At 34.9% G+C, this 25,652-nt stretch overlaps 1 protein-coding gene across 1 annotated transcript; it reads left to right on the plus strand.

The window, feature by feature from the left end:
• Positions 1–3,234: 3,234 nt before the first annotated feature.
• Positions 3,235–23,157, plus strand: LOC118275101 (odorant receptor coreceptor). The gene is made up of 11 exons (XM_050696971.1): positions 3,235–3,373; positions 3,934–4,033; positions 5,206–5,416; positions 14,307–14,443; positions 15,854–16,014; positions 16,454–16,640; positions 17,195–17,408; positions 18,632–18,731; positions 21,579–21,683; positions 21,939–22,094; positions 22,562–23,157. The coding sequence occupies exons 2-11, from the start codon at positions 3,934–3,936 to the stop codon at positions 22,610–22,612; spliced, it is 1,422 nt and encodes a 473-aa protein (XP_050552928.1). The 5' UTR covers positions 3,235–3,373; the 3' UTR covers positions 22,613–23,157.
• Positions 23,158–25,652: the final 2,495 nt, after the last annotated feature.

Below are 25,652 nucleotides of genomic sequence, written 5' to 3' on the forward strand. Positions count from 1 at the left end.
CTTTTTAATAGCCTAAGAAAAAACCAGAATAACTACAAAATTCCAGTAACACAGTTTCACATAAATCCTTAACCGGTGGAGTTACAAAGTTCTTATCAGATGTTTAAGTTAGGAATAAGTTTAAGCTAAGTTAGGGACTTGTAATCTAACTTAATGAAATTAGCGGGAAGTTCGAAGCTTAGATAACACATATTGTATGTTTCATTACGCTAACTTTTGAAGTGGTGTAGGCAGAATTTGTGATAAAGTTACAACAGATTGTTGATAAGTTATGTATTGCTTTACATAATGCTTGTGGTTAGGTGTTATTAGTATAACCGACTTCAAAGTCTTTTCGATTAAAGAGGAATATCTCAGTTTGATCTGTATATGTCTGTTTGTGCGCGATTATCTCGCGTTTGGCAGAACCGATTGTGATGCGGTTTTCAGCATAGTATTTTTCAGATTTAGTTAAAGGTTTGGTCGAGGCGTTAAAGAAAACTGATGTAAGGTTTCCTTTTATTAAAAAAAAGTATTTTCAGGAAACGGACTCAGTAAGGTTATGCTTTTATATGGAAAAATGCGTGCTATCAATGGCCTTACTATTATGTGCATCTTCCTCACACAGCTATTTTGCGGCGGCGCATCTTTATAGCACATCTTACTCACACAGCTACATAGCTTAGTATCAGTGTAAATGATCACATAGTTCCACAGCTTAGCTATTACATCTTCGTTGCATAGCACTATTGGCACATAGACTGCACGGTTGGCGCGGTGGCTGGGGAACTGGCTGCCGTGCAACGTGTCGCGGGTTCGATTCCAGCACGGACCAACTCTTTGTGTGACTCACAGATTGTTGTTTCGGGTCTGGGTGTCATGTGCATGTGAAATTGTATGTTTGTAAATTTCTGGTGAAAAAGCACCCTAAACATCTTACCCAAACCGAAAACACCAAAGAAAAACACACATATAACCTAAATTTCTTCCATAAATATCAACAATACACTATAAAACCGCTGTAACTACTATATCGAGGGCTTACAGGATATTACTCCATAAATCCACTCATTCCTATATGGTCGTTACGTGAGAATGAGCCTTTATTACGGCATATGAAAGTACACCAAAAGGACATTATTGTTTAATGGATTTTCTTCTGTGTGGTGAAAGTGTAAAGTTGAAATTAGAATGAGATTTGAGTAGATGTGGCTAGGTTTATGTGCTTGTGTTAATAATGTAATATTTAATGTAAAAGTAATGAACATGTTATTAGATTTGTTTGAGCATTTATAAAATTGCGAGGTGGTAGTTATTAGCTATGTGGGAGAGCCATGCTTCGGCACGAATCCCACGCTCGACCGGAGTTATACCACGACCTCACAGAAAACCGATAATTACAGACTTTGCGTCTAATAAAAGTAACCTAAATTACTTCTTAGTACAACAACTACCAGGCAATAAAAGTCCCGTTAAAATCGATCCAGCCATTTTAAAGATTAGGCAGAACAAATAGACAGACAAAAAAATTAACTATTATTTTGGTGTTTGCATCGTTTCTATAATATTCATAATTATGCATATAGTAAAAATCTTACAAACAGACATTCAAATTTAATTATTAGTCTAGTAGTCTAGATAGCTAACGTTTTACCCCTAGATCTAAAGGCTTGTCTGTTCCACAGCTTCAAACTTCATCTTTGCTAACTAAATTAATAAGTTTGGAAACTTTTAACTTGTCTGTTGTTGATGCAGCCTCTGTCTTTGACACTCATTTGCATTCTCTTGGAAAACTTTCTGCAGAAGAAATGTTTTAGTTTTTATTATTTACTTAATCTTCTTGACTGCCTCGTTGGTCGAGTGGTCGCAAGTGCGACTAGGGGTCTCGGGTTCGATTCCCGGGTCGGGCAAAGAATTACCGGGTTTCTTTTTCGGTTTTTCGAACATTTCTCAGTAGTAGCACGGAGTCTGGAATTGTGTCCAGTATATGGCAATAGGCTCACCCCCTATTACATGGGACTTATAACGCAAATGGTGAAAAGTGGGTGTACATTGTATAGCGGCATTACGTGTCGTAATGAGTACCTCTGCCTACCCCTTCGGGGATAAAAGGCGTGACGTTGCTTTTTTTACTTAATCTTCTTGTGTTTACTGTTGAGTTTATTTTATCATCTTGTATCTTAATCTTTGAACGGCCAGGCAGACGAGATTGTTGTCAACGCCACAGCCAGGCAGACAACGATAACGTTGTGTGAGTGAGGTTACCGGAGGCCCAATTACCCCTCTTCCCAATTTGCCCAATCCCCGATTTCCCAACAACCCTTTAATTCCTAACCCTCAAAAGGCCGACAACGCACTTATAACGCCTCTGGTGTTTCGGGTGTCCATGGGCGGCGGCGATTGCTTACCATCAGGCGCTACGTCTGCTCGTTAATGCTGACCAAATTCAGTGAACAAAATAAAGCAATGTCTATTACTCTTTTGTGTTTATTTTTCTCTCTAGCGTAGTATTCTATTACCAACGTCAATTATATTACCAACGTCAGTAAAGTAAGATGGATCGTGAGAAAATAAATACAATCCTTCATAAAAGACTAGTTGCTGGAAACTGAAGCATTTCGTTTATTTTCTCAGTAAATATTATGATGTAAAGTGTGGCATGGGATTTTCAATAAGATTTGTAGTTACTCTGTATTGAAAAAGCTATTGTATTCGTAATTCAAATGTAATTAAAAATGAGGCTTCATTATAACAATTATCGTCGAAGATTAAAAAGACATCTCATAACCCAATTAAATCTTTTCCTGAAACGGAAATTGAACCTCGCATCATAAGCTTGCTAGTTGTAGTAGTTGCTCAACAAGACAATCATAAAAACAATACGCAATCTAAAAATCTACAAACAGAAAACACTATAACAGATATCTAGAACACAATTGATTACCTATTCACTAGAAATGGGGACAAACAAACAAACAAACAAACAAAAACACACATTACACAAAACAAACGTTGAATGAAAAACAATAAAAGTCAAAGCAAACAGAGTTTAAAACTAACATTGACCGATTTGAAGATATCGATCGTCCAATCGATGGGACAACATAATTACAAGAAACTATCGTCGCTCTATCCATAATTAAGAAGAAGAAAGCACCGGGTGTCACACCACTGGTCGGTTCCCACAAAGCAAGCGACGCTATTGGATGATACAAATTACACGTCATCGCAGAAAATTCTCATGACACTGAATTTAAAAATCGATCATTTAACTTCTATAACGTGTGCAAGCTACACGCGTCGCATTGTTAACGTTTCGAAAAATGGGATCAAAATCTTTGACATAATAAGATTTGAACTTTAATACAGACGTTGCTTTTGGAAATTATTCAAGGTATAGTATGGATATGTTTTTATTTTTAATCGTCATCATCATCAATAGCCTATACGTGGCCGCTGCTGACCAAAGGCCTTATCTCGTACGGAGAAGATTTGAGCATTAATCACCATGCTTGCTCAATGTGGGTTGGCAATTTCAAACTTATAATTAGAAATTATAAGCCCAGTTCCTTACGATGTTCTCCTTCACTGTTTATTTTAAAATTTATATTTGATAATGCTTGAAAATTTGTGGTTGTTTTAAAAGTAATTGAACTGTCTAATAAAGAATTTAATGAAGTTATATTTGCTGATGATAGTAATGAGTTTATCGATTGATTTATTGCAAGGTTGCGTAGTGATATTGAGGTATTGTCTTACCTTAATATGCAATGTAGAATTTATTAGCTTTTATGATGCTAACTGTTAAAGTAACAAGTGAGAAGTTTCGTATATTTATTCAAACTGACCTAATTAATCCAGGTTGTACAATAAAAGGTGATAAAGATAAAGTTATTGATAAAGAAGTAATTAATTCTAATTCAGTCGATAATTTACATGAGAATAATATTTCAGATGATGACCAAAGTGAAAGCCCAGGGCCTGGTCTCAGACCTGATGCCCAACATCAAGTTGATGCAGGCAGCTGGACACTTCCTCTTCAATTACCATTCAGGTAAGAGTTAATACTATAACAAGCACATTATGTACTAGAAGATATTGAAGAAGTAGCCCAAATTGATCCACTACTGTCCAGAAGTAATGAAATAGAAATGTGAAGTTAAGGATAATAATTTATTTTTATAATATTGTATCAATATCTATGAACTTAGTAAGAAAGAGAGAGGAAACTAGTAAAAAGAAAGAGAGAAAGTCACTTGAAAGAATATACAAAAATATATTTTCAATAACACCCATTAATCCAGCTGAAGAAAAAATACTTAAAGAGACAAAGTAGTATAAGTTTCAATCCAAATTGGCTACAGTTGACGTTTTAGATAATATTATTTAGTTTATACCGGCTGATATAGAGTTAATAAATATTAACACAGATTCAGAATTCGTAGAAAACATTAGGAGATATTTTTGCTTAGTTCGTTTCAACTCTTGTGTCATAACAAGGTCATAAAAAGTTATTATCAAATGGCAGCTTTGGAAAAATTATGTTAAAGTTCCTTTGGGAGTTTCTTCCTAAAAAACCTTCGATATTTTTGGAAGCAGATATATTTTTAGCTGATTCTCGTTTAACCGATTTATTTTTGTAAGTCCCTAGTCGATCCATTTTATCGACATTATTATTCGTTAAGCTTTAAAAAGTCTCTCAAGTTTACTGTTTCTGCTAAAAATAGTAATTTTGTCTTTCATAGCTAAGGAAAATGCTTAAGCATTTATTTAATATCCACTGTTGGTTCGACAAGAATTTAGTATGATAGTTAAATTACCTTTAAAGTCATTCTATCGATCTATATTACATAGGACTCATAACGTATCCAACAGACTTATAGACAAATCAAAGTCAAAGTATGTAATACTAGAAAAAAAGTAGACAATAGAAATTAAACTCATTTTTTAAAGTAAATCGCCTTCAATTTTCTTTACCGCCTCCATTTCTTTTACATCAGGTGATACCTAAAACCTTCTCCCTAGTCTGAAAAATACTCTGTCGAAAACAGCATCAAAATCGGTTCAGCCAAATAGAAGATAATGGCGCATAAGCATACAATTAAGTCAAACTGAGAATACCTTACCTAGTAAAACTAACTATAACTATCTTCTTTAATACCACTTTCCCCACAAAATTCTTCATCATTAATCCCAAAAACTAACACTCCTACTTCATCTACACAGAAAATGGTGGCATGACCGGCCTCCTTCGTAAGATCTACGCCAGCACCCATGCGATCCTCATCACCATCCACTTCGCGTGCATGGGCATCAACATGGCCCAGTACTCGGATGAGGTCAACGAGCTGACTGCCAACACCATCACCGTCCTCTTCTTCACTCACACCATCATCAAGTTGGGTTTCTTCGCCTTGAACTCTAAGAGTTTTTACAGGTAAGTCTTTTAAATCTCTATTTATTTTAATCTTTAAAGGTACGCGTCCACATGCCCGCATCGTACGCACCGCACGTAACGGATTTTAATTTGACTTGAATAAAAACTCGTACAACTGCGTCCAATGATCCGCATCGTACGGATCGCATCATCGGCAATGCCTACATGCGACGCTTCCTGATGACGTCAAATGGAATGCGTACGATGCGGGCCTGTGGACGCTTAGCTTAGGTAGGTTTTCATATTCGTCTATGTGGAGTGAGTGAGGTTCTCACGAGTAGGTTTTAATTCTGTAAGAAATTTTAATATAGTAATCACGACAGCCGTACGTTAAATACTCAATAAACATGCCTAATAAATAGTTTTTTTCTTAGTACCAATATAAATTGGTTGAATAGTTGTGTTTAGCACGTTTTCTACGTAGTGCACGTACCATGTTTGAGCCGAAGATACGCTTGCGTCGTAACGTTTTTGTGTTTTTGACTGATAAAGATGGTCTGAAGTTTTCAACTCCAACTTCAGTTCTTAATCATGATACAACGGGTACCTTTGGAGACCATAATATAGAATAATATCTTAAGACCGATCAGTACCCTTAGTACGAGTGTTTTACGTTTAAAGTAATCGAAACGAGAGCGAGTTCGCGCGCTCTGACTGGCCGGCTTGAATAAACCAACCAATTACTATCCATACTAAGGGTACTGATGTTAAAAGTTTTAATAACCCTCACTAGAACTGTTTTATCAACCCTTTTGTGCTAGAAAGGACGACAGAAAAACCCGAAGCACATAGAAACCCAATTAATTAAGAAAAAAGAATCAACTCCACAAAAAAAAATACAAAAGAAAAGAATAACAGTAATCTTTTTTTAAATACAAAAAGTAACGGTCCACAATTCCAATTTTTAATTATCACTTCATTCGCTGAACGACTTTTATCTACAAACGGCAATAAAAAGAATATAATTTTCCAACGTTCCTTTTTTAAAATGGATGTCGGTTAAAAAGTCGCCTGTACGAGTATCTTGCTATAATGGTTTGGAAAATTTAATACAATAATACGAGTATATTATTACTCGAAATTTTCACAACGCATTTGTTTAAATCTTTGCATACATTTTTAACTTAAATAAAAATAGTAAAGAGAATTTGCATTTGTAGTTCTCGTAAATGGACATTTATTTTTATTCTGCGTTACTAATATAGTTTACTTGTTTTTATTTTTTATACCGGAAATACAATTCCGTACAGTTTAATACCAGTTAAGTGCAATTATTTCACATTTCGCCAGTTTCATCATGGAATGGACGGGTGATTGATGATGACATAAGCGTTATATCACATAAAATTTAGTATATTACTAGTTTTAATCAAAAAGTGCCACCATAATTTCATATACTGTGATATTTACAATTCATACTTTTCTCGGTATTTTTTTATGGAATAAGCCGGTAAATGAGCAGACGGATCACCTGATGGTTAGCAATCGCCGCCGCCCACGGACACTTAAAACATCAAACTTACAAATGTGTTGCCGGCATTTTGGGGGTTAGAAATTTAAGTGTTGTTGAGGAATCGGGGATTGGGAAGGGGTATAATTGGGCCTCCGGTAACCTCACTCACACAACTCAAACGTTGTTTCACGTCGGTTTTCTGTAAGGCCGTGGTATCACTCCGGTCGAACCGGCCCATTCGTGCCGAAGCATGGCTCTCCCACACTTATACGCCAACTCTAAAAATATAACTTTTAAAAAGTGTTTTTACTTCATACATACCAGGGAAACAGAGCTGTAATAATACCATTATGTTGAAAAAATGAGCGTCAGAATTGTCAATTATATCCTCAACGGACCGACACGAAGTGTTTGCAGCCAATTTTAATTTTCACAATCTAAAACAAAGGGAGAGTTTGAAATTGGAATGATTTTAATTTTGAATTCCATTTCTCTTTTATTACCTACAATGGTAACAGTTTTTATTTTAATACTAGCTTTTGCCCGCGACTTCGTTCGCGTGGAATAGTGACTTCCGGCAAATTTTTGGTTTTAACCACATAGTTCCCGATCTCGCGGGATCTCATCAAAAATGAGATGTAGAAGATATTCCAAGGAACTCTTCAAAAATCAACATAATGAGCTCTGCGTTTGAATTTAATAGATGTATACTCACTTAGGGCATTGAAAAAATAGTTTAAAAACGGACTTAAACTAACTTAAAACTAAAGAAAGCTACGAATTACGAATTTATAACAATTAAAAAAGAAACTATATTACAACCTATCCTCTATGCTATAATAACCAAGCTTAAACTAAATAATTTAAAAGAAACGACTTGAATCTAATCTAATTAATTTATAAATTAGACTTACAATTTTATTAAAAAAACTAACTACAGTAACTACTAATAATCGATATCAAACTAAACCTACGTTAAATAGTTTAACCAAAAAACCAGGAAAACCCAACAAATAAACTTATTAATTGACAAATACAACGAAACCAATTAAGAATATACGAAACAGCAGGACCACTACAGACAAATAATCATACGACTGATAATACACTTTTTAGGGTTCCGTAGCCAAATGGCAAAAAACGGAACCCTTATAGATTCGTCATGTCTGTCTGTCCGTCCGTCCGTCCGTCCGTCCGTATGTCACAGCCATTTATTTCCGAAACTGTTGGGCCTACATAGTTGAAACTTTGTAGGATGATGTATTTCGGTAACCGCTATTTGAATTTTGAATAAAAATTAATAAATTTAAAAATTAAAGGGGGGCACTCCATACATGGAACTGATTCAAAAAAAAATTTTTTCATCTAACATATCCGTGATGGGTGTCTATGGATAGGTCTTTAAAAAAGACATTAAGGTTCCTAAAACCACTCTTCCTCAAAATCAATCGTTTGAAAGTTAGACGCTTCCAAAGTGGAAAAATGAGTGTCCCCCCTCTATAACTTTTAAAATAAGAGAGTGAGAAAACTAAAAAAAATATATGCTGTAGATTTCAATAGAAACTAACAACGAAAATTGGTTTGAACGAGATATTATTATTAGTTTTTAAGAAATAAAACATTTTCAAAAACCGCAAATATAACTTTGGTGTTCATACAAACACTATGTAAAACCAAGTTATTTTACAACTTCTATATTATGTCATCTACTTGCTGTTACGGAACCCTTCATGGGCGAGTCCAACTCGCACTTGGCCGGTTTTTCTACGATAGTACCGAAGCGCTCGGCCGATACCCAACCAAATGAATGTAACGAAACCATAGCGCGATCTATTTCGATCCCAACGCCATCTATCGAGGATAAAGACAACTTGGATTATTTATTTATACTGCGTTCGGGCATTTTCTTTGTACTAAAAGTTTAATTATATTGATATTATATTTTTCATACCTTTTTATTATTTATTTACTTTTTTTCGATGAATTAAAACAATAACATGAACCGAAGTCGTGTAACGATCGACATAGAATTATCTATACTCCGTTAGAGCATTTTCTTTGTACTAAATGTTTTATTATATTGATATTATTTTTTTCATACCTTTTTACTATTTATTTACTTTTTTCGATAAATTAAAACAATAACATGAACCGAAGTCGTGTAACGATCGACATAGAATTATTTTGTGTAACGACATAGACTTTGACTGCACGGTTGGCGCGGTGGCTGGGCAACTGGCTGCCGTGCAACGGGTAGCGGGTTCGATTCCCGCACGGAGCAACTCTTTGTGTGATCCACAAATTGTTGTTTCGGGTCTGGGTGTCATGTGTATGTGAACTTGTATGTTTGTAAACGCACCCACGACACAGGAGAAAATCCTAATGTGGGGCAACGTTTTATTTAAAAAAAAAAAAAAATATATATATATATAACATACCTTTTTACTATTTATTTACTTTTTTTCGATGAATTAAAACAATAACATGAACCGAAGTCGTGTAACGATCAACATAGAATTATTTATAAATAATTTATTTCTTATTTTTATTTTTTGGTTTTTGAAATAAAAATATATCTATGTCCTTTCTAAGGTTCTAAACTATATCTGTACCAAATTTCAACCAAATCCGTCAAATAGTTGCGGAGATTAATGGTATAAGCATAGAATGTTCGACGTGATTCTTTAATTTGACATAACTTTTTTATTTATGAACCGATTGACATGAAACAAACACTAAATGTAAATTTAAGCATCCCACAATATATTCGTGAAAACCGCATCCAACTCGGATCAGCCGTTTCTGAGATTAGCGCGCACAGACGAACAGACAAACAGACAAACAGACAAACAGACAAAAAAAAAGTTAATTACATTTTTGGGTTCGACATCGACATAACAATAACCCCTGCTATTTTTTTTATTTTTATTTTCAATGTACAGACAGCACTTTTCTACGATTTTATTATATGTATAGATGTACAGACAGCACTTTTCTACGATTTTATTATATGTATAGATTTATATTTTTGTTTTGTATTCTATTTTCAAATTCAAATGTTGTATTGTTTTTTTTTTCGTTATAACGGTCGACGTGGTTTTGTTTTTGTTATGAAAATGGGTAAATTATTCACGGCGGTGTACTGGTTATAATAACGCATGCGTTTAGTAGCAGAACTCTTCCAATTTCTGTTGCCCTGGTACTCCATAAAAGAAAATGTATTTTTTTTATATTGTATTAAAATTTTTAAAGTATTTTAATTTTAATTTAAAAATATATTATAATATATATTCTTTACAACGCGAACAAAGTCACGAATAAAAGCTAGTTTCCTATAAAGATATTGAAATGTTCGTCTTTCATGTATTTCTTTTGAAATTGAATCACGATCCGTGGGTAAAGTGCAGTCATGCTTTAAAACAATTTACTTTTAGTGGTTGTAAAAGGAAAATAGGGGACATTTCATTTATTTTACTTCATCTATTGAAGTTTTGTGATGTATTAGAGAGTATGATGATGAATTCTGAGGTGGAACAAAAGATTTACTGTCTTAGGGTCTTTGTATTTTTTTTAACGGTAGAAGCCCCTACGACTTCCTAAAACCGCTATAACGCCAGTAAGCCAGGATCTACAGTAGATACAACCATGAAAACACCGGAACACTGAAGTCCGGTGCGTCCCAAGGACATGAATAACTGTTTTGGATCCCGCAACGAAATACAATACTCTTACAAAATTATGAGTTCCTGGTAACCTCACTTACGCGATGAAACAAACCACTAGCGTTGTTTCACGTTGGTTTCGTTTGAAACACTGGTATCACTCCGGTTAGGCCCATTTGTTCTGAAGCAAAAACAGAATAAAATCAATACTTATTTATACACTAGCTTTTGCCCGCGACTTCGTTCGCGTGGAATAGTGACTTCCGGCAAATTTTTGGTTTTAACCACATAGTTCCCGATCTCGCGGGATCTCTTCAAAAATGAGATGTGGAAGATATTCCAGGGAACTCTTCAAAAATCAACATAATGAGCTCTGCGTTTGAATTTAATAGATGTATACTCACTTAGGGCATTGAAAAAATAGTTTAAAAACGGACTTAAACTAACTTAAAACTAAAGAAAGCCACGAATTACGAATTTATAACAATTAAAAAAGAAACTATATTACAACCTATCCTCTATGCTATAATAACCAAGCTTAAACTAAATAATTTAAAAGAAACGACTTAAATCTAATCTAATTAATTTATAAATTAGACATACAATTTTATTAAAAAAACTAACTACAGTAACTACTAATAATCGATATCAAACTAAACCTACGTTAAATAGTTTAACCAAAAAACCAGGAAAACCCAACAAATAAACTTATTAATTAACAAATACAACGAAACCAATTTAGAATATACGAAACAGCAGGACCACTACAGACAAATAATCATACGACTGATAATAATACACTTTTTCTACGATAGTACCGAAGCGCTCGGCCGATACCCAACCAAATGAATGTAACGAAACCATAGCGCGATCTATTTCGATCCCAACGCCATCTATCGAGGATAAAGACAACTTGGATTATTTATTTATACTCCGTTCGGGCATTTTCTTTGTACTAAAAGTTTAATTATATTGATATTATTTTTTTCATACCTTTTTACTATTTATTTACTTTTTTCGATGAATTAAAACAATAACATGAACCGAAGTCGTGTAACGATCGACATAGAATTATCTATACTCCGTTAGAGCATTTTCTTTGTACTAAATGTTTTATTATATTGATATTATTTTTTTCATACCTTTTTACTATTTATTTACTTTTTTTCGATGAATTAAAACAATAACATGAACCGAAGTCGTGTAACGATCGACATAGAATTATTTATAAATAATTTATTTCTTATTTTTATTTTTATTTTTTGATTTTTGAAATAAAAATATATCTATGTCCTTTCTAAGGTTCTAAACTATATCTGTACCAAATTTCAACCAAATCCGTCAAATAGTTGCGGAGATTAATGGTATAAGCATAGAATGTTCGACGTGATTCTTTAATTTGACATAACTTTTTTATTTATGAACCGATTGACATGAAACAAACACTAAATGTAAATTTAAGCATCCCACAATATATTCGTGAAAACCGCATCCAACTCGGATCAGCCGTTTCTGAGATTAGCGCGCACAGACGAACAGACAAACAGACAAACAGACAAACAGACAAAAAAAAAGTTAATTACATTTTTGGGTTCGACATCGACATAACAATAACCCCTGCTATTTTTTTTATTTTTATTTTCAATGTACAGACAGCACTTTTCTACGATTTTATTATATGTATAGATTTATATAATATACATTTATAAATAAAAAAAAACAAATAAAGTACAATCGTAGTTCGTTAGTCTCGCTAAAACTCGAGAACAGCTAGAAGCCTAGGGAAGGTTTAAAAGATGAGAAAATTATGTTTGAGGCGGTACGAAGTTTGCCGGGTCAGCTAGAAAACGAAATGAAATGTGGAATATTGCATTTTTAGAACCAAATCATAAGATTAAGTTATTGTGTATTATCAAAATCTTTTTCATAATAAAATATTTTTCAGATTACAGAAATCAAAACAATGTAATTTGACCGAGTAGCTTATATTATGTGCTTACCTAAGTTTATGTAATAAATAACTACTAACAACTTGAAAAAGAAAAAGTTTCTTCAAATCCAAATCATACGTTTTAAATTAATATCTAAACTGTTACAGAACCTGTCATTACTTAATAGAATCTTACTGCCATATTCAGAGACAGCCGCAAACAGAAACAGTTATTGATTATTACTTGAATTATACCTTAGTAACTATTTTGCATCGAAAACATTGCTAGAGACTGGATTAAGTAATCATTAAATAACTTAGTACGACGGTTAGTAAATAACTTAATAAGTTACAATCAAGTATCGTTGTATTAAGTTGTATCTAAGTTTACACTGAAAACAGTTGTTCGTTCCCACATACATAAAGGTTTACGAAGAAATAGATAAAGAGTATCTTTAAACCATAATTCTTTCAATACAGTCTGATTGTATGTTTGTTTTGTTAACTTTTTTATAAGTTTTTGTCTTTCTGTAGCTTACATAAGTTATGTAACCTTGTTATTCAAATTATTGTATGGGCAAGTTCGAGTTATTTCGACCCACTGGGGTAACTTTGATGACTAGGAATTCAGAATAGCGTATATATTAGTTTTTTACATACATACATATTATATATAACCTCACGCCTGTCTCTGTCTGTAAGTTACATTAGACTACCACAGATGGGGGTAACCACCAGTAGTGCAAACTGCCTAGCAGGTTACCAGGGTTCCGGCTCAAAAAGCAGGAGTCCTACAGGGTGGATTTTAGTCAGTAAGAGTCTGATACTCCTTCTCATTTCGCCCAATACAGGAGGGAGTCAAAAAAGGGTCAAATAAACCCGATTATACGGTACTAATATTAAAACACACTCTAATTAATTGATTTTATTATATGCGTAATTTTCATAAAAAAGTGGATATGTTATTTGACGCAAAACAGAAATGGATCACAACACACATTTTCGTTCAAAATTCGTAGAAAACTATTATTTTAGACAATTCAAAATTATGTATTGAATTTAACTAGTCGAAAAATACATAATTAGAACCTTTATTGGACTTCTGTCTAGCTTTAACACATGTAACGAATGTAAGTAAAATTATGAACATCGCATCAATTGCTATCGTAGTGTATAATCGTAAAATGAAATGAGTTTTTATTTGTTCATATTTTATGTGTTATTTATGAAAATTACTCAACAATATTTAATGCTTGCTTTTACGCAGAGGTAATAATTAAGAGAATAGTAAAATAATAATTGCATTTTACTGCATTTGAAGCTTAACTGGCTCACCGTTAACTATAATGGAAAAGGAGCAGTTATTTTAATTTTATTTTTAAACAGTTTTTCTAGAAACTTTTTCTTGAAATAAAATATTGTGAAATTAATGCGGGAAGTCGAAAAATAACAAACAATGCGATACCGAACGATACCTCTAGAAAATCCAAAAAATATTCATTTGGCTGTACTTTACGCTCTTCGCAGATCGTCGTGCAATGCTGCTCATGAATATGAGTCCCAGGCGTGCCTTGAAATTAGTCGAGTTACTTTATTAAATACTTTAATGAGTACCTAAACAGTAAAAGTTGTTAAATTTAATTAGAAAACTAACTTTGTTCCGCTCAATCTCCAACAGTAAAAGTCAAGGTCAAATCATTAATTCCAATTAAACCATAAATACTTGTAGGTACTTTTGAAATGTCTACAAATAAAGAAATAAATAATAGTTTATTAGTCTGTCCTTCAGTGAAGCTGTCGTCAATCTTCTGAACTAGTAATATAATTCCTAACCTTCTTTACCAGGACTCTAGCAGTATGGAACCAGTCGAACAGCCACCCTTTGTTCACGGAGTCTGATGCCCGCTACCATCAGATCGCGCTCACCAAGATGAGGAGGCTCCTATACTTCATCTGCGGCATGACTGTCCTATCAGTTGTCAGTAAGTAAAATTTTACTAATTTTAAAGTCGGTTAAAAACAGTAAAATGTTGGTATGCACTTAACTGCCAAACTGAACCGAGAGTGTGAATGTACCAGGGAAACATACTGAAGCAAGATCTCACTTGATTGTTCCACCAGTTTTTATGTAGTCCCAAACACAATAATGAATTTTAGAAATCAGTGTACACTCTGTTTAACAAATATACCGTCACGCCTTTTATCCTCGAAGGGGTAGGCAGAGACAATTTATGGCCCGCACGTGATGGCACGTAATAATGCCACTGTACAATGTACACCCACTTTCCACAATTTATGTCAAGTCCCATGTATTAGGAAATGAACCTATTGGTATACACCGGACACATTTCGAGACTCCTGAGATATTTTCGAAAACAAGCCCAGCAATACTTGCCCGACCCGGGAATCGGATCTTGCTTGTTCCGCTACGTTTATTCTGATTTAGTGGACCGTACCGTAACAGTTTGTGAGCTTATTTGTGGGGTAGTGCAGTAATATTGTAAATGCAGCTTTGTTATTTAATAAGAGCTACTTTTTTAATATAGTAAAAACAGAAGAGTATTATGATAACGCTTAGTTTTTAAGAAGTTTGTTATTAAGTATTCCTTTCTGAAAGGCTGGCAATGCATCAGTAACTCCTCTAGTGGTGCGGGTGTCCATGGGCAGCGCTGATTTCTTTACAGATTCCATAAAAAAACATAGTTTTTTAGGTGAATAACTTTCAACAACTAAGCAATATAAAATCCAGGGAATGTTCCATATTATATACAAATAGCTGTATCATTATATACGAATATAAACTTTCATAAAACTTAATACATGCAAAACAAAAAAAATACAGAAGTGTCCCACGTTGGGCGCCAATATGTACCAACTAACCTCACAACATCAACTTTCTATATAAAAACCAGTATCTACCGTATTTCCAACACAATATTAACACCAAAAAGCCGCCTTGTTGCTTCACCTGCCATCTTTCCATATAACGTATGGGCCTCAAGAGGGCATCTGTCTTGCGCTGCGCAAAGAAAACTCCTTTACCTTTCGTTAAAAATGTAAGCACACCTCTTGTTACTTCTGAGCTCCTAATGACCGTCGTGTTCTCGTTGTATTTGGATTACTTTAGAAGTTTTAATAATGAAGAAGAAAATAGTGAATTGGGTATAAAAATTAATTCCAACAAAGGGGAAATCGTTCTCAGGGACGAATCGGGTAGAGCAAAGAATTATTAAGTGTTTCGATTTTTGACAGTGGGCTCACCCCGTATTACCCAGAACTCGTGATACTACTGGTCAAAATGGGACCTACGTCAAATTTACTGTGTACTTCTACTTAACTTTCGTTGTTATGAATTTTGAAACTCTTCTAAAGTTATGTTCTCCCATTCTCAGGCTGGGTCACACTCACATTCTTCGGTGAATCAGTCCGTCTGATTACAAGCAAGGAAACGAATGAGACGTTGACAGAAGTAGCCCCTCGACTGCCTCTGAAAGCCTGGTACCCGTTCAATGCTATGAGCGGCACCATGTATATTATTGCTTTCGCGTTTCAGGTAAGTTATTTAAAATTAAAGAGAAAAATATTCTACAATTATGAATGTGCTACTAGTCGAAAAAATATTAAATGATTTAACTTCAAATTGTCCAGTATTTTCTTTTTACATTCTTGAAAATCAGTTTTTAGATTTTTATATTCTTTCTTATCAGAGACCTGTAGTTTTGAGAACTTTATTAAATACTGAGTATCTATGTACTCTATAATCCACTTACAGAATTAAATTGCGGACTCTAGCGGGTTATCGGGGTTTCGGCTCGAAAAGCAAGCTAGGAACGGAATGGTTTTCAGTTAGTAAGAGTCTGACACTCCCTCTCGCCTTGCCCAAGGCGGGATAAGTCATTGGATGATTTTCCCCCTCAAAAAAGCAACATACGTATTAACGTCATAGAAGAAGAAATCCTATTAACATTTTTCTTCACAAATTCCTTCTGCAGGTCTACTGGCTCCTCTTCTCAATGGCAATAGCAAATCTTATGGACGTCATGTTCTGCTCCTGGCTGATCTTCGCATGTGAACAGCTACAGCATCTGAAGGCCATCATGAAGCCTCTCATGGAACTCAGTGCTTCGCTGGACACCTACCGGCCCAATACTGCTGAGCTGTTCCGCGCTTCTTCGACTGGTAAGGCCAAAAATCTTGAAGGAAACTTTATGCTATTTTAGAAAAGCAGCCTTACTTTTATTAATATAGGAGCTCAATTAAATTAGTAGAGGTATATTTCCGACTAGAAATAGATTTTAAATAGGTACACTAATTGTACTTGAAATGCATTTTTAGTTGACATCAAAAACATAGCATAAAAACATAAAATAAAAAAATTATATGATTTAGCAATAAAGCATTCCTGTTGTTTAAAAAAGACGTAGGTATATGCAGTTAGCTCTGTGATTGAACACGGGTACATTGTTGTACTAATGTGGACAAAAAATCCCGGGTTTGAACCTCAGTCACACAAGTTCTTTTCTGCGGACTGCCTAGCGGGTTACCGGGGCTCCCGGCTCGAAAAACAGAAGTAGGGACGGGGTGTGACACTCCCTCTTGCCTCGCTCAAGGTGGAAGAAGACATTGGAAGATTTTCTCCTTTAAAAAAATTATTAACAAAATTTTTCAGCAGTATCATTTATTTAATCAATCAGTGTTTCTAAATTCCTTTCAAATTAGCCCTTTTTCAACAGAGAAATCCGAAAAGATTCCCGATACGGTGGACATGGACATCCGCGGCATATACTCCACGCAGCAGGACTTCGGCATGACGTTGCGAGGGGCTGGTGGTAGACTGCAGACCTTTGGACAGCAGAACAACAACCCTAATGGACTGACTCCGAAACAGGAGATGCTGGCGCGGTCAGCTATCAAGTATTGGGTGGAGAGGCACAAACATGTTGTCAGGTGAGATATGAGAGAGAGTAATGTTGCCAAGAATTGTATTGTGAATCTGATTGAAAAAGAGTAACATATGGAGTTTCTTGCTCGTTCTTCTTCATAGGAATCTACACTATGGAACGAGCAAATAGCTTTACTAGACGACTGAACGACAGATATACATTTTCAAAAGTTCAGCTTTTCGAAAATTTCTCGGTAGCACCGAGTCTGGAATTGTGTCCAGTATATGGCAATAGGCTCACCCCCCCTAATACATGGGATTTATAACACAAATGGTGAAAAGAGGGTGACCTCTGCTTACCCCTTCGGGGATAAATGGCGTGACGTTGCATATTTTATAATAAGTCAGACCATCGATGTAAGGCCGTTGTATGAGATAGCTTGGGCCACATAATAAACGCTATGTAAAATCATAATATGTACAACACTATAACTGACTTTGATTAAAGTTCCAACTATTAGAGAACGAGACATTGGCCAAAATTCCAAGAAAATCTACCCTTAATAGGAAATATAACTCAAAGATATGAATAGAATACAATTACCCATTCTAATTGAACTTAATAGACCCTTTGGGCCCACTAACGTGCAAACTATTCTCCGGAGCTCTATAATCTGTGGTTAGAAGTCATTCCCACTTCGGTAAAACTTCGGCTAACTTCGGAAAACTTCGTGTTTGAAGTTGTGAACTCGGAATATGGTTTAATTTGAATTTAAAATTCGTTTGAGATATCAAGAAATGGCGGCGTATGAATCTTGATTTAGTTTAAGTGGAGTTTGTTTTGTTGGTTAATGGTTCAGACGTTTTAGATGTTATCGTTTATTTGTGAGTAATTGGTTTAACTTCGATTTGTGTTCTTTCTTTGCATTTAAACATCGGATCTCTCTCATAGTAATGTTAATGCCGAGTGGTTGCTAGTGCGACTGCTAGGCTAGGCAAGGGGTATCGGGTTTGATTTCCGGGTCGGGCGAAGTCACGCTGAGCTTTTTTCGGTTTTTCTAAAATTTCTCAGTAGTAGCACGGAGTCTGGAAATGCGCCTAGTATGTGGCAATAGACTCACCCTCTATTACATGGGCCTTATAACATAAATTGTGAAAAGTGGGTGTACACTGTACAGTGGCATTACGTGCCATAATGTGCACCTTTGCCTATCCCTAGGGGGATAAAAGGCGTGGTAATATAAAAAATATATACATATATTAATTTTAAAACTGGCATTGTTTTCAGATTGGTAGCATCAATTGGAGACACGTATGGTACAGCCCTCCTGTTCCACATGTTGGTGTCAACTATTACACTCACTCTACTGGCTTACCAGGCTACTAAGGTAAGCAGTATAACATAATTAATCCTTAGTAACGATTTTGTATAGAAAACAATTGCTAAGGACTGTGTTATGTAAACATGCCGGCCTATTTGGAAGTACTTGAGGGAGGCCTATTGACCGGTAGTGGACATCTTATGATATAATGACGATGACGAATGATAACCATGAATAATGGTGATTATTCTGTTATCAAGGGTATTCTAAACTCTACAACTACGACTAATGTGGGAAAAATATGTTTCTCATGAAACCTTCAAACTAAAAAAACATGCCCAATACCTATACGTTTGACATTTGTGTAAGAATTATTACGTAAAAATATTACCCGTCATTCATGTAACCGCTCCGCTTGATCGGTCCCAGACCAATATCAAATGATCATTACTCATTTTTACGATCCAGTGATGATCTAATCATTTAACGTCACAGAAAATTAATAATACGGTCATCGTCTGTTATTATAATAGTATGGGTGTAAACCATTAATAATACGAGTAATACTTCAAGTAATTCCTACTTTAAGAAAAGTTAAAGTGGTATATTTTATAAAGTGGTGTCTGGTGTTTACTAGACTTCACTATTAAAATGTTCTTAAATAATGCCACTTGCTCAAGTCTGGATACAAATTGGTTTCGAAACGTTAGTTTTATTTTTGCGACAAGATAAACTGCTAATTATATTATTAGACTAGCTTTTGCCCGCGACTTCGTTCGCGTGGAATAGTGACTTCCGGCAAATTTTAGGTTTTAACCACATAGTTCCCGATCTCGCGGGATCTCTTCAAAAATGAGATGTGGAAGATATTCCAGGGAACTCTTCAAAAATCAACATAATGAGCTCTGCGTTTGAATTTAATAGATGTATACTCACTTAGGGCATTGAAAAAATAGTTTAAAAACGGACTTAAACTAACTTAAAACTAAAGAAAGCTACGAATTACGAATTTATAACAATTAAAAAATAAATTATATTACAACCTATTTTTTTTTTTTTTTTGTAACGCGATGGAAATCCTCATGGACTTCCCACGCCGTGGGGACGACGGGGGGTGTGCCGGACTCTTACCGGCTAAAACCACCGCGGTGTTCCTCCACTGCCTGTGGCCGTGATCCGGGCTGCCCTCACGGATTCACCGCACCCGGCAGGCTTCGACCTACCGCTCGTTTGCGGCAGGTCCCGCCACGTTAGCGGCCCTGGGAGGCTGCTTCCCTTCCTCGAGTAGCGCGCATGGAACACTACGCTAACGCCTACTCTCGCCTATACAGCGGACGTCTGACTCCCCCAGTCAGTCGCCCGCAGGCCTTTCCTATGGAGGTCGTAGATCGGCTGCCGCCTCACGGCGCTGACGATTGGCGCGTCTACGGCGGGAGGGAAAAGATCTTGATTCCCTCTCCCTTTCAGCCGCTTCCTTTGCCAACATGACTTGTTCACAGAAGGAAGCGACTCCGTCCCATGCACTCTCATTGTCGACCATAGCTTGTATAACAGTCGACAGTGAGAGGTCTCTACCGCCGAGTACTGCAATGAGTTCACGGCGCGGCTCTGCCCATGCAGAACATTCTTCGAGCGTATGCCGCGCCGTATCCTCCAAACCACCATCGCAGTGATGACACAACCTATCCTCTATGCTATAATAACCAAGCTTAAACTAAATAATTTAAAAGAAACGACTTAAATCTAATTTAATTAATTTATAAATTAGACTTACAATTTTATTAAAAAAACTAACTACAGTAACTACTAATAATCGATATCAAACTAAACCTACGTTAAATAGTTTAACCAAAAAACCAGGAAAACCCAACAAATAAACTTATTAATTGACAAATACAACGAAACCAATTTAGAATATACGAAACAGCAGGACCACTACAGACAAATAATCATACGACTGATAATACACTTTTTCTACGATAGTACCGAAGCGCTCGGCCGATACCCAACCAAATGAATGTAACGAAACCATAGCGCGATCTATTTCGATCCCAACGCCGTCTATCGAGGATAAAGACAACTTGGATTATTTATTTATACTCCGTTCGGGCATTTTCTTTGTACTAAATGTTTAATTATATTGATATTATTTTTTTCATACCTTTTTACTATTTATTTACTTTTTTTCGATGAATTAAAACAATAACATGAACCGAAGTCGTGTAACGATCGACATAGAATTATCTATACTCCGTTAGAGCATTTTCTTTGTACTAAATGTTTTATTATATTGATATTATTTTTTTCATACCTTTTTACTATTTATTTACTTTTTTTCGATAAATTAAAACAATAACATGAACCGAAGTCGTGTAACGATCGACATAGAATTATTTATAAATAATTTATTTCTTATTTTTATTTTTTGATTTTTGAAATAAAAATATATCTATGTCCTTTCTAAGGTTCTAAACTATATCTGTACCAAATTACAACCAAATCCGTCAAATAGTTGCGGAGATTAATGGTATAAGCATAGAATGTTCGACGTGATTCTTTAATTTGACATAACTTTTTTATTTATGAACCGATTGACATGAAACAAACACTAAATGTAAATTTAAGCATCCCACAATATATTCGTGAAAACCGCATCCAACTCGGATCAGCCGTTTCTGAGATTAGCGCGCACAGACGAACAGACAAACAGACAAACAGACAAACAGACAAACAGACAAAAAAAAAGTTAATTACATTTTTGGGTTCGACATCGACATAACAATAACCCCTGCTATTTTTTTTATTTTTATTTTCAATGTACAGACTGCACTTTTCTACGATTTTATTATATGTATAGATGAGAAGAAAACGAAAAGTTAAATAAACCTTTATTAAAATTGTGTTCTTTTTCAGATCAATGGAATTAACGTCTACGCGTTTAGTACTATCGGCTACCTCAGCTATACCCTGGGCCAGGTGTTCCACTTCTGTATCTTCGGGAACAGGCTCATTGAAGAGGTGAGTGGAAATCAAATTAATATTATTTTTAAATTTCCTGGTTTTACTAAAGATTTTGAAAAGAAATTATGATCAGGATTTTCTGCTTGTCTGTCTCTTTCTCTTTCTCTTTCTCTTTCTCTTTCTCTTTCTCTTTCTCTTTCTCTTTCTCTTTCTCTTTCTCTTTCTCTTTCTCTTTTTCTTTCTCTTTCTCTCTTTTTCTTTCTCTCTCTCTCTCTCTCTCTCTCTCATTTACTCACTTTTTGCAATTCCCAGAGTTCATCAGTAATGGAAGCCGCTTACTCCTGCCAGTGGTACGATGGCTCCGAGGAAGCGAAGACCTTCGTCCAGATCGTGTGCCAGCAGTGCCAGAAAGCCATGAGCATCTCCGGAGCCAAGTTCTTCACAGTGTCACTTGATCTTTTTGCTTCGGTACGTGGTCCATTGCTACATCAATGTTTGTATGACTTAAAAAAAGTTTTGGAGTATAAATTGGCAATGTTTTGTATGATGATATGTTATGCTGGTAATTAAGTCAACAATTAACTTAATGGGAAATAGGACTATGCATTATCTGAACCATCGCTCACATGTTACTGACCCTATAGTAAATTATAGGGTGTCCTAAAAAGTCTCTCTAGCATGACTTGGAAGTAATTGGTATTATGTCAATCTTTTTTTGTCATGGTATTTAATTTTAACAATAAGATTTTAAATTAGCGTTTTAGAGATTGCTGAAATATTAAAGAAGGGCTAAATTTAAAGTACCTTTAATCGACGAGCATGCATGAAAAGACTGATGATTGACTGATGATGGTGTGATGGTGTTCCTACCCCCTTGGGAGATAGGCATGAGGTTGTGTATGTAAGATTTTTAATTAGGTACTTTATTTTTACAGGTGCTCGGTGCTGTAGTAACTTACTTCATGGTGTTGGTACAGCTCAAGTAAAATGGAGACAAACGGATTTCGCTACTATGTCAAATTACTTACAGTATACTTTTGAACGTATTTGTTACACCGTTTGGTGAGGAGATATTACATAATCCTGGGTGGTATTAAAAAACAGAGTACATTAAATTGCATAATATTTGTTTCTTGATACACATTTGATATGCAAGTGATATATTTTTGAAAATATGGTACTTAAGTACCTACTTTGGATGATTTCTCCAATTGAACCTAAAGTTGGCTCGTAAAGAATGCCATATGACACTAACCACGTCTTTATGTACCATTATATTCCATTTTGTGTACTTAAAAAGTTAAAATAAAATATGAATACCTAATTCCTTTACAGTTTTCACAAATTGTCTGTATAATTTTTAAGTTATACTAATTCAATAGAAATTAAGATATTCCTGTGTGCTATTGACCCTTATCATGTGTAAATTGAAAATATTTTCCTATTTATTATACATAATACATATATGTACATTTCAGTATTAATGCAATTGAATATGTATTGCCTAAAGGGACCATTGTTTCAAAACTTATTTTTTCTTAAAAAATAGTGATAAAAATCTAGTAGCGAGCTTCTTAAAAAGTAGTTACGCAAAATTAAATTTAAAATATTTTATTATATAGATAGTATTAACTTTTTATAAGAATAAATCTTTATTTTATAATATTAAGCACATAAAACTTTCAATTTATTTACAAGTAAAATTAATATTTTAATGAAACTTTAAAATCTATGTACATAAAATTTTCTTCTTTGTAGAATTATAAATTATTAATTTAAAAAAGAAATTATTTACAACTTATAGAAAGTAATTAAGATTAATATATAAAAGAAAGATGGATAATTTATTTTAAAATAATGATAATTTATTTTATGAATCTTATTTATAGAAGTGTTATATTTAATGAGCATTTAGAAGTCACCCTGTACATGTAGGTGTGTTTATTTTATTCTAATAAAGTATATTAAATAATAATTTTGTTTAATTCTTATCTGAGGTTAAATATAAATTATATTTATAATGTTATATTATCATGAACAACAAGATATATATATAGTTTTTATGGAATAGGGGCAAACGGTTAGACGAGACACCCGATGGTAACCGATCAGCGCCGCCCATGGACACCAACACCTGAGGAGTCACAGGTGCGTTGTCGGCCTTTTAAAAAGGAGTGTGCTCTTTTTTCAAAGTTTTGAAGGTGGTAATAGGTTCGAATATTTTTTATGGGACCAGCCCGCCACAACCTGCCATACCGCAGCAACTCCTGTAAACCAGGATCTACAGTACATACTACCATGAAAACACCGGATCGGTTTGGAATATAATTATGTATAATATTGACTCTTATAGAGTTACGGGTGTCCATGGGCGGCGCTAATCGCTTAACGTCAGGTGATTCGTCGCCTCTTTTGCCTTCTATTCCATAAAAACATATTAATAAGTGATTTCTATGAATATAATACAATATATTTATGTTTAAACAACATTATGTTCATACCCATACATTACACAAACAGGTCTATAAACTTACAAGTCTAAGGCAAATTAAAACAAATAGATACGTGATAAAAGCATGAAAAAATGTACAGCGAATTCATTTCAAATTTTCTGTTGAACCTCCAGCTTAATCCTTAATTTAAAATCCATTATTCATCATTGACCCAGCTATCTGAGTGAACGGAGGACAGTACGAGGTCAGTCCTCAGAGAATCACTCTAATTTTGTTCCAACGCTACGCTATCTACAGCTACGATGTAAAGAGACAACGATTTAAGAAATAACGGGAAAAATTGTGGCAGTGAAACATTATTATTTTTGTGATTTACAAATTGTCAGATTTACAAAAAGGGTTTAGTTATAAATTAACTTTTGCACGCAGCTTCGATCATGCTGCTTTAAGGGGTTGAAGGAATGTTTACAAAAACCGGCCAAGTGCGAGTCGGACTCGCCCATGAAGGGTTCCGTAACAGCAAGTAGATGACATAATATAAAAGTTGTAAAATAACTTGGTTTTACATAGTGTTTGTATGAATGACAAAGTTGTATTTGCGGTTTTTGAAAATGTTTTATTTCTTAAAAACTAATAATCTCGTTCAAACCAATTTACGATGTTAGTTTCTATTGAAATCAACAGCATATATTTTTTTTAGTTTTCTCATTCTCTTATTTTAAAAGTTAGAGGGCGAGGGGACACTCATTTTTCCACTCAGGAAGCGTCTAACTTTCAAACGGTTGATTTTGACGAAAAATTGTTTTAGGAACATAATTTATTTTTTTAAGACTTATCCATAGACACCCATCACGGATATGTTACTTGAAAATTTTAAATCAGTTCCATGTACGGAGTGCCCCCCTTTAATTTTAAAATTTATTAATTTTTATTCAAAATTCGAATATCGGTTATCAAAATACATCAACCTACAGAGTTTCAACTATGTAGGCCCAACAGTTTCGGAAATAAATGGCTGTGACATACGGACGGACAGACAGACAGACAGACATGACGAATCTATAAGGGTTCCGTTTTTTGCCATTTGGCTACGGAACCCTAAAAACTACTACTAATATTAGTTTTCGAGTAACGCTCAAAACTAATCGAGGACAGTCGATCGTTTTCGTGCAGATTTGATTCATTTTGAGTAACCCGAAGCCCGATCGTTTCGACAAAGAAGACACTCGATTGTTTTCGAGCAACACTCAACCACTTTCGAGTACACTCGATTTTTTTTAGTAACCCGCAAGCGTTCTTTCACGTCGATTTTCTGTAAGGCCTGAAGGCACTCCGGTTAAGCCAGTTCCGTAACATTAACACTTAAAACCTTAGGCAATTTCCTATGAAATAAACACTGAAACAGTTTTTAATTTCCGTAGACCATTAAATTATGTTATGACATTCTGATGTGGCGGAGTTTACGAGTGGCTCGCGGTCTGTGGCTCCGCAGTAATTGCTTCAACGCTTTTAACGGCGTCGCCACATATTTCCCTGGTTGTGACATTTTCAGTTTCAGTTTATTTTGTTGTTT

This window comes from Spodoptera frugiperda, chromosome 11 (assembly GCF_023101765.2).
Source record: "Spodoptera frugiperda isolate SF20-4 chromosome 11, AGI-APGP_CSIRO_Sfru_2.0, whole genome shotgun sequence".
Lineage (NCBI taxonomy): Eukaryota > Metazoa > Arthropoda > Insecta > Lepidoptera > Noctuidae > Spodoptera > Spodoptera frugiperda.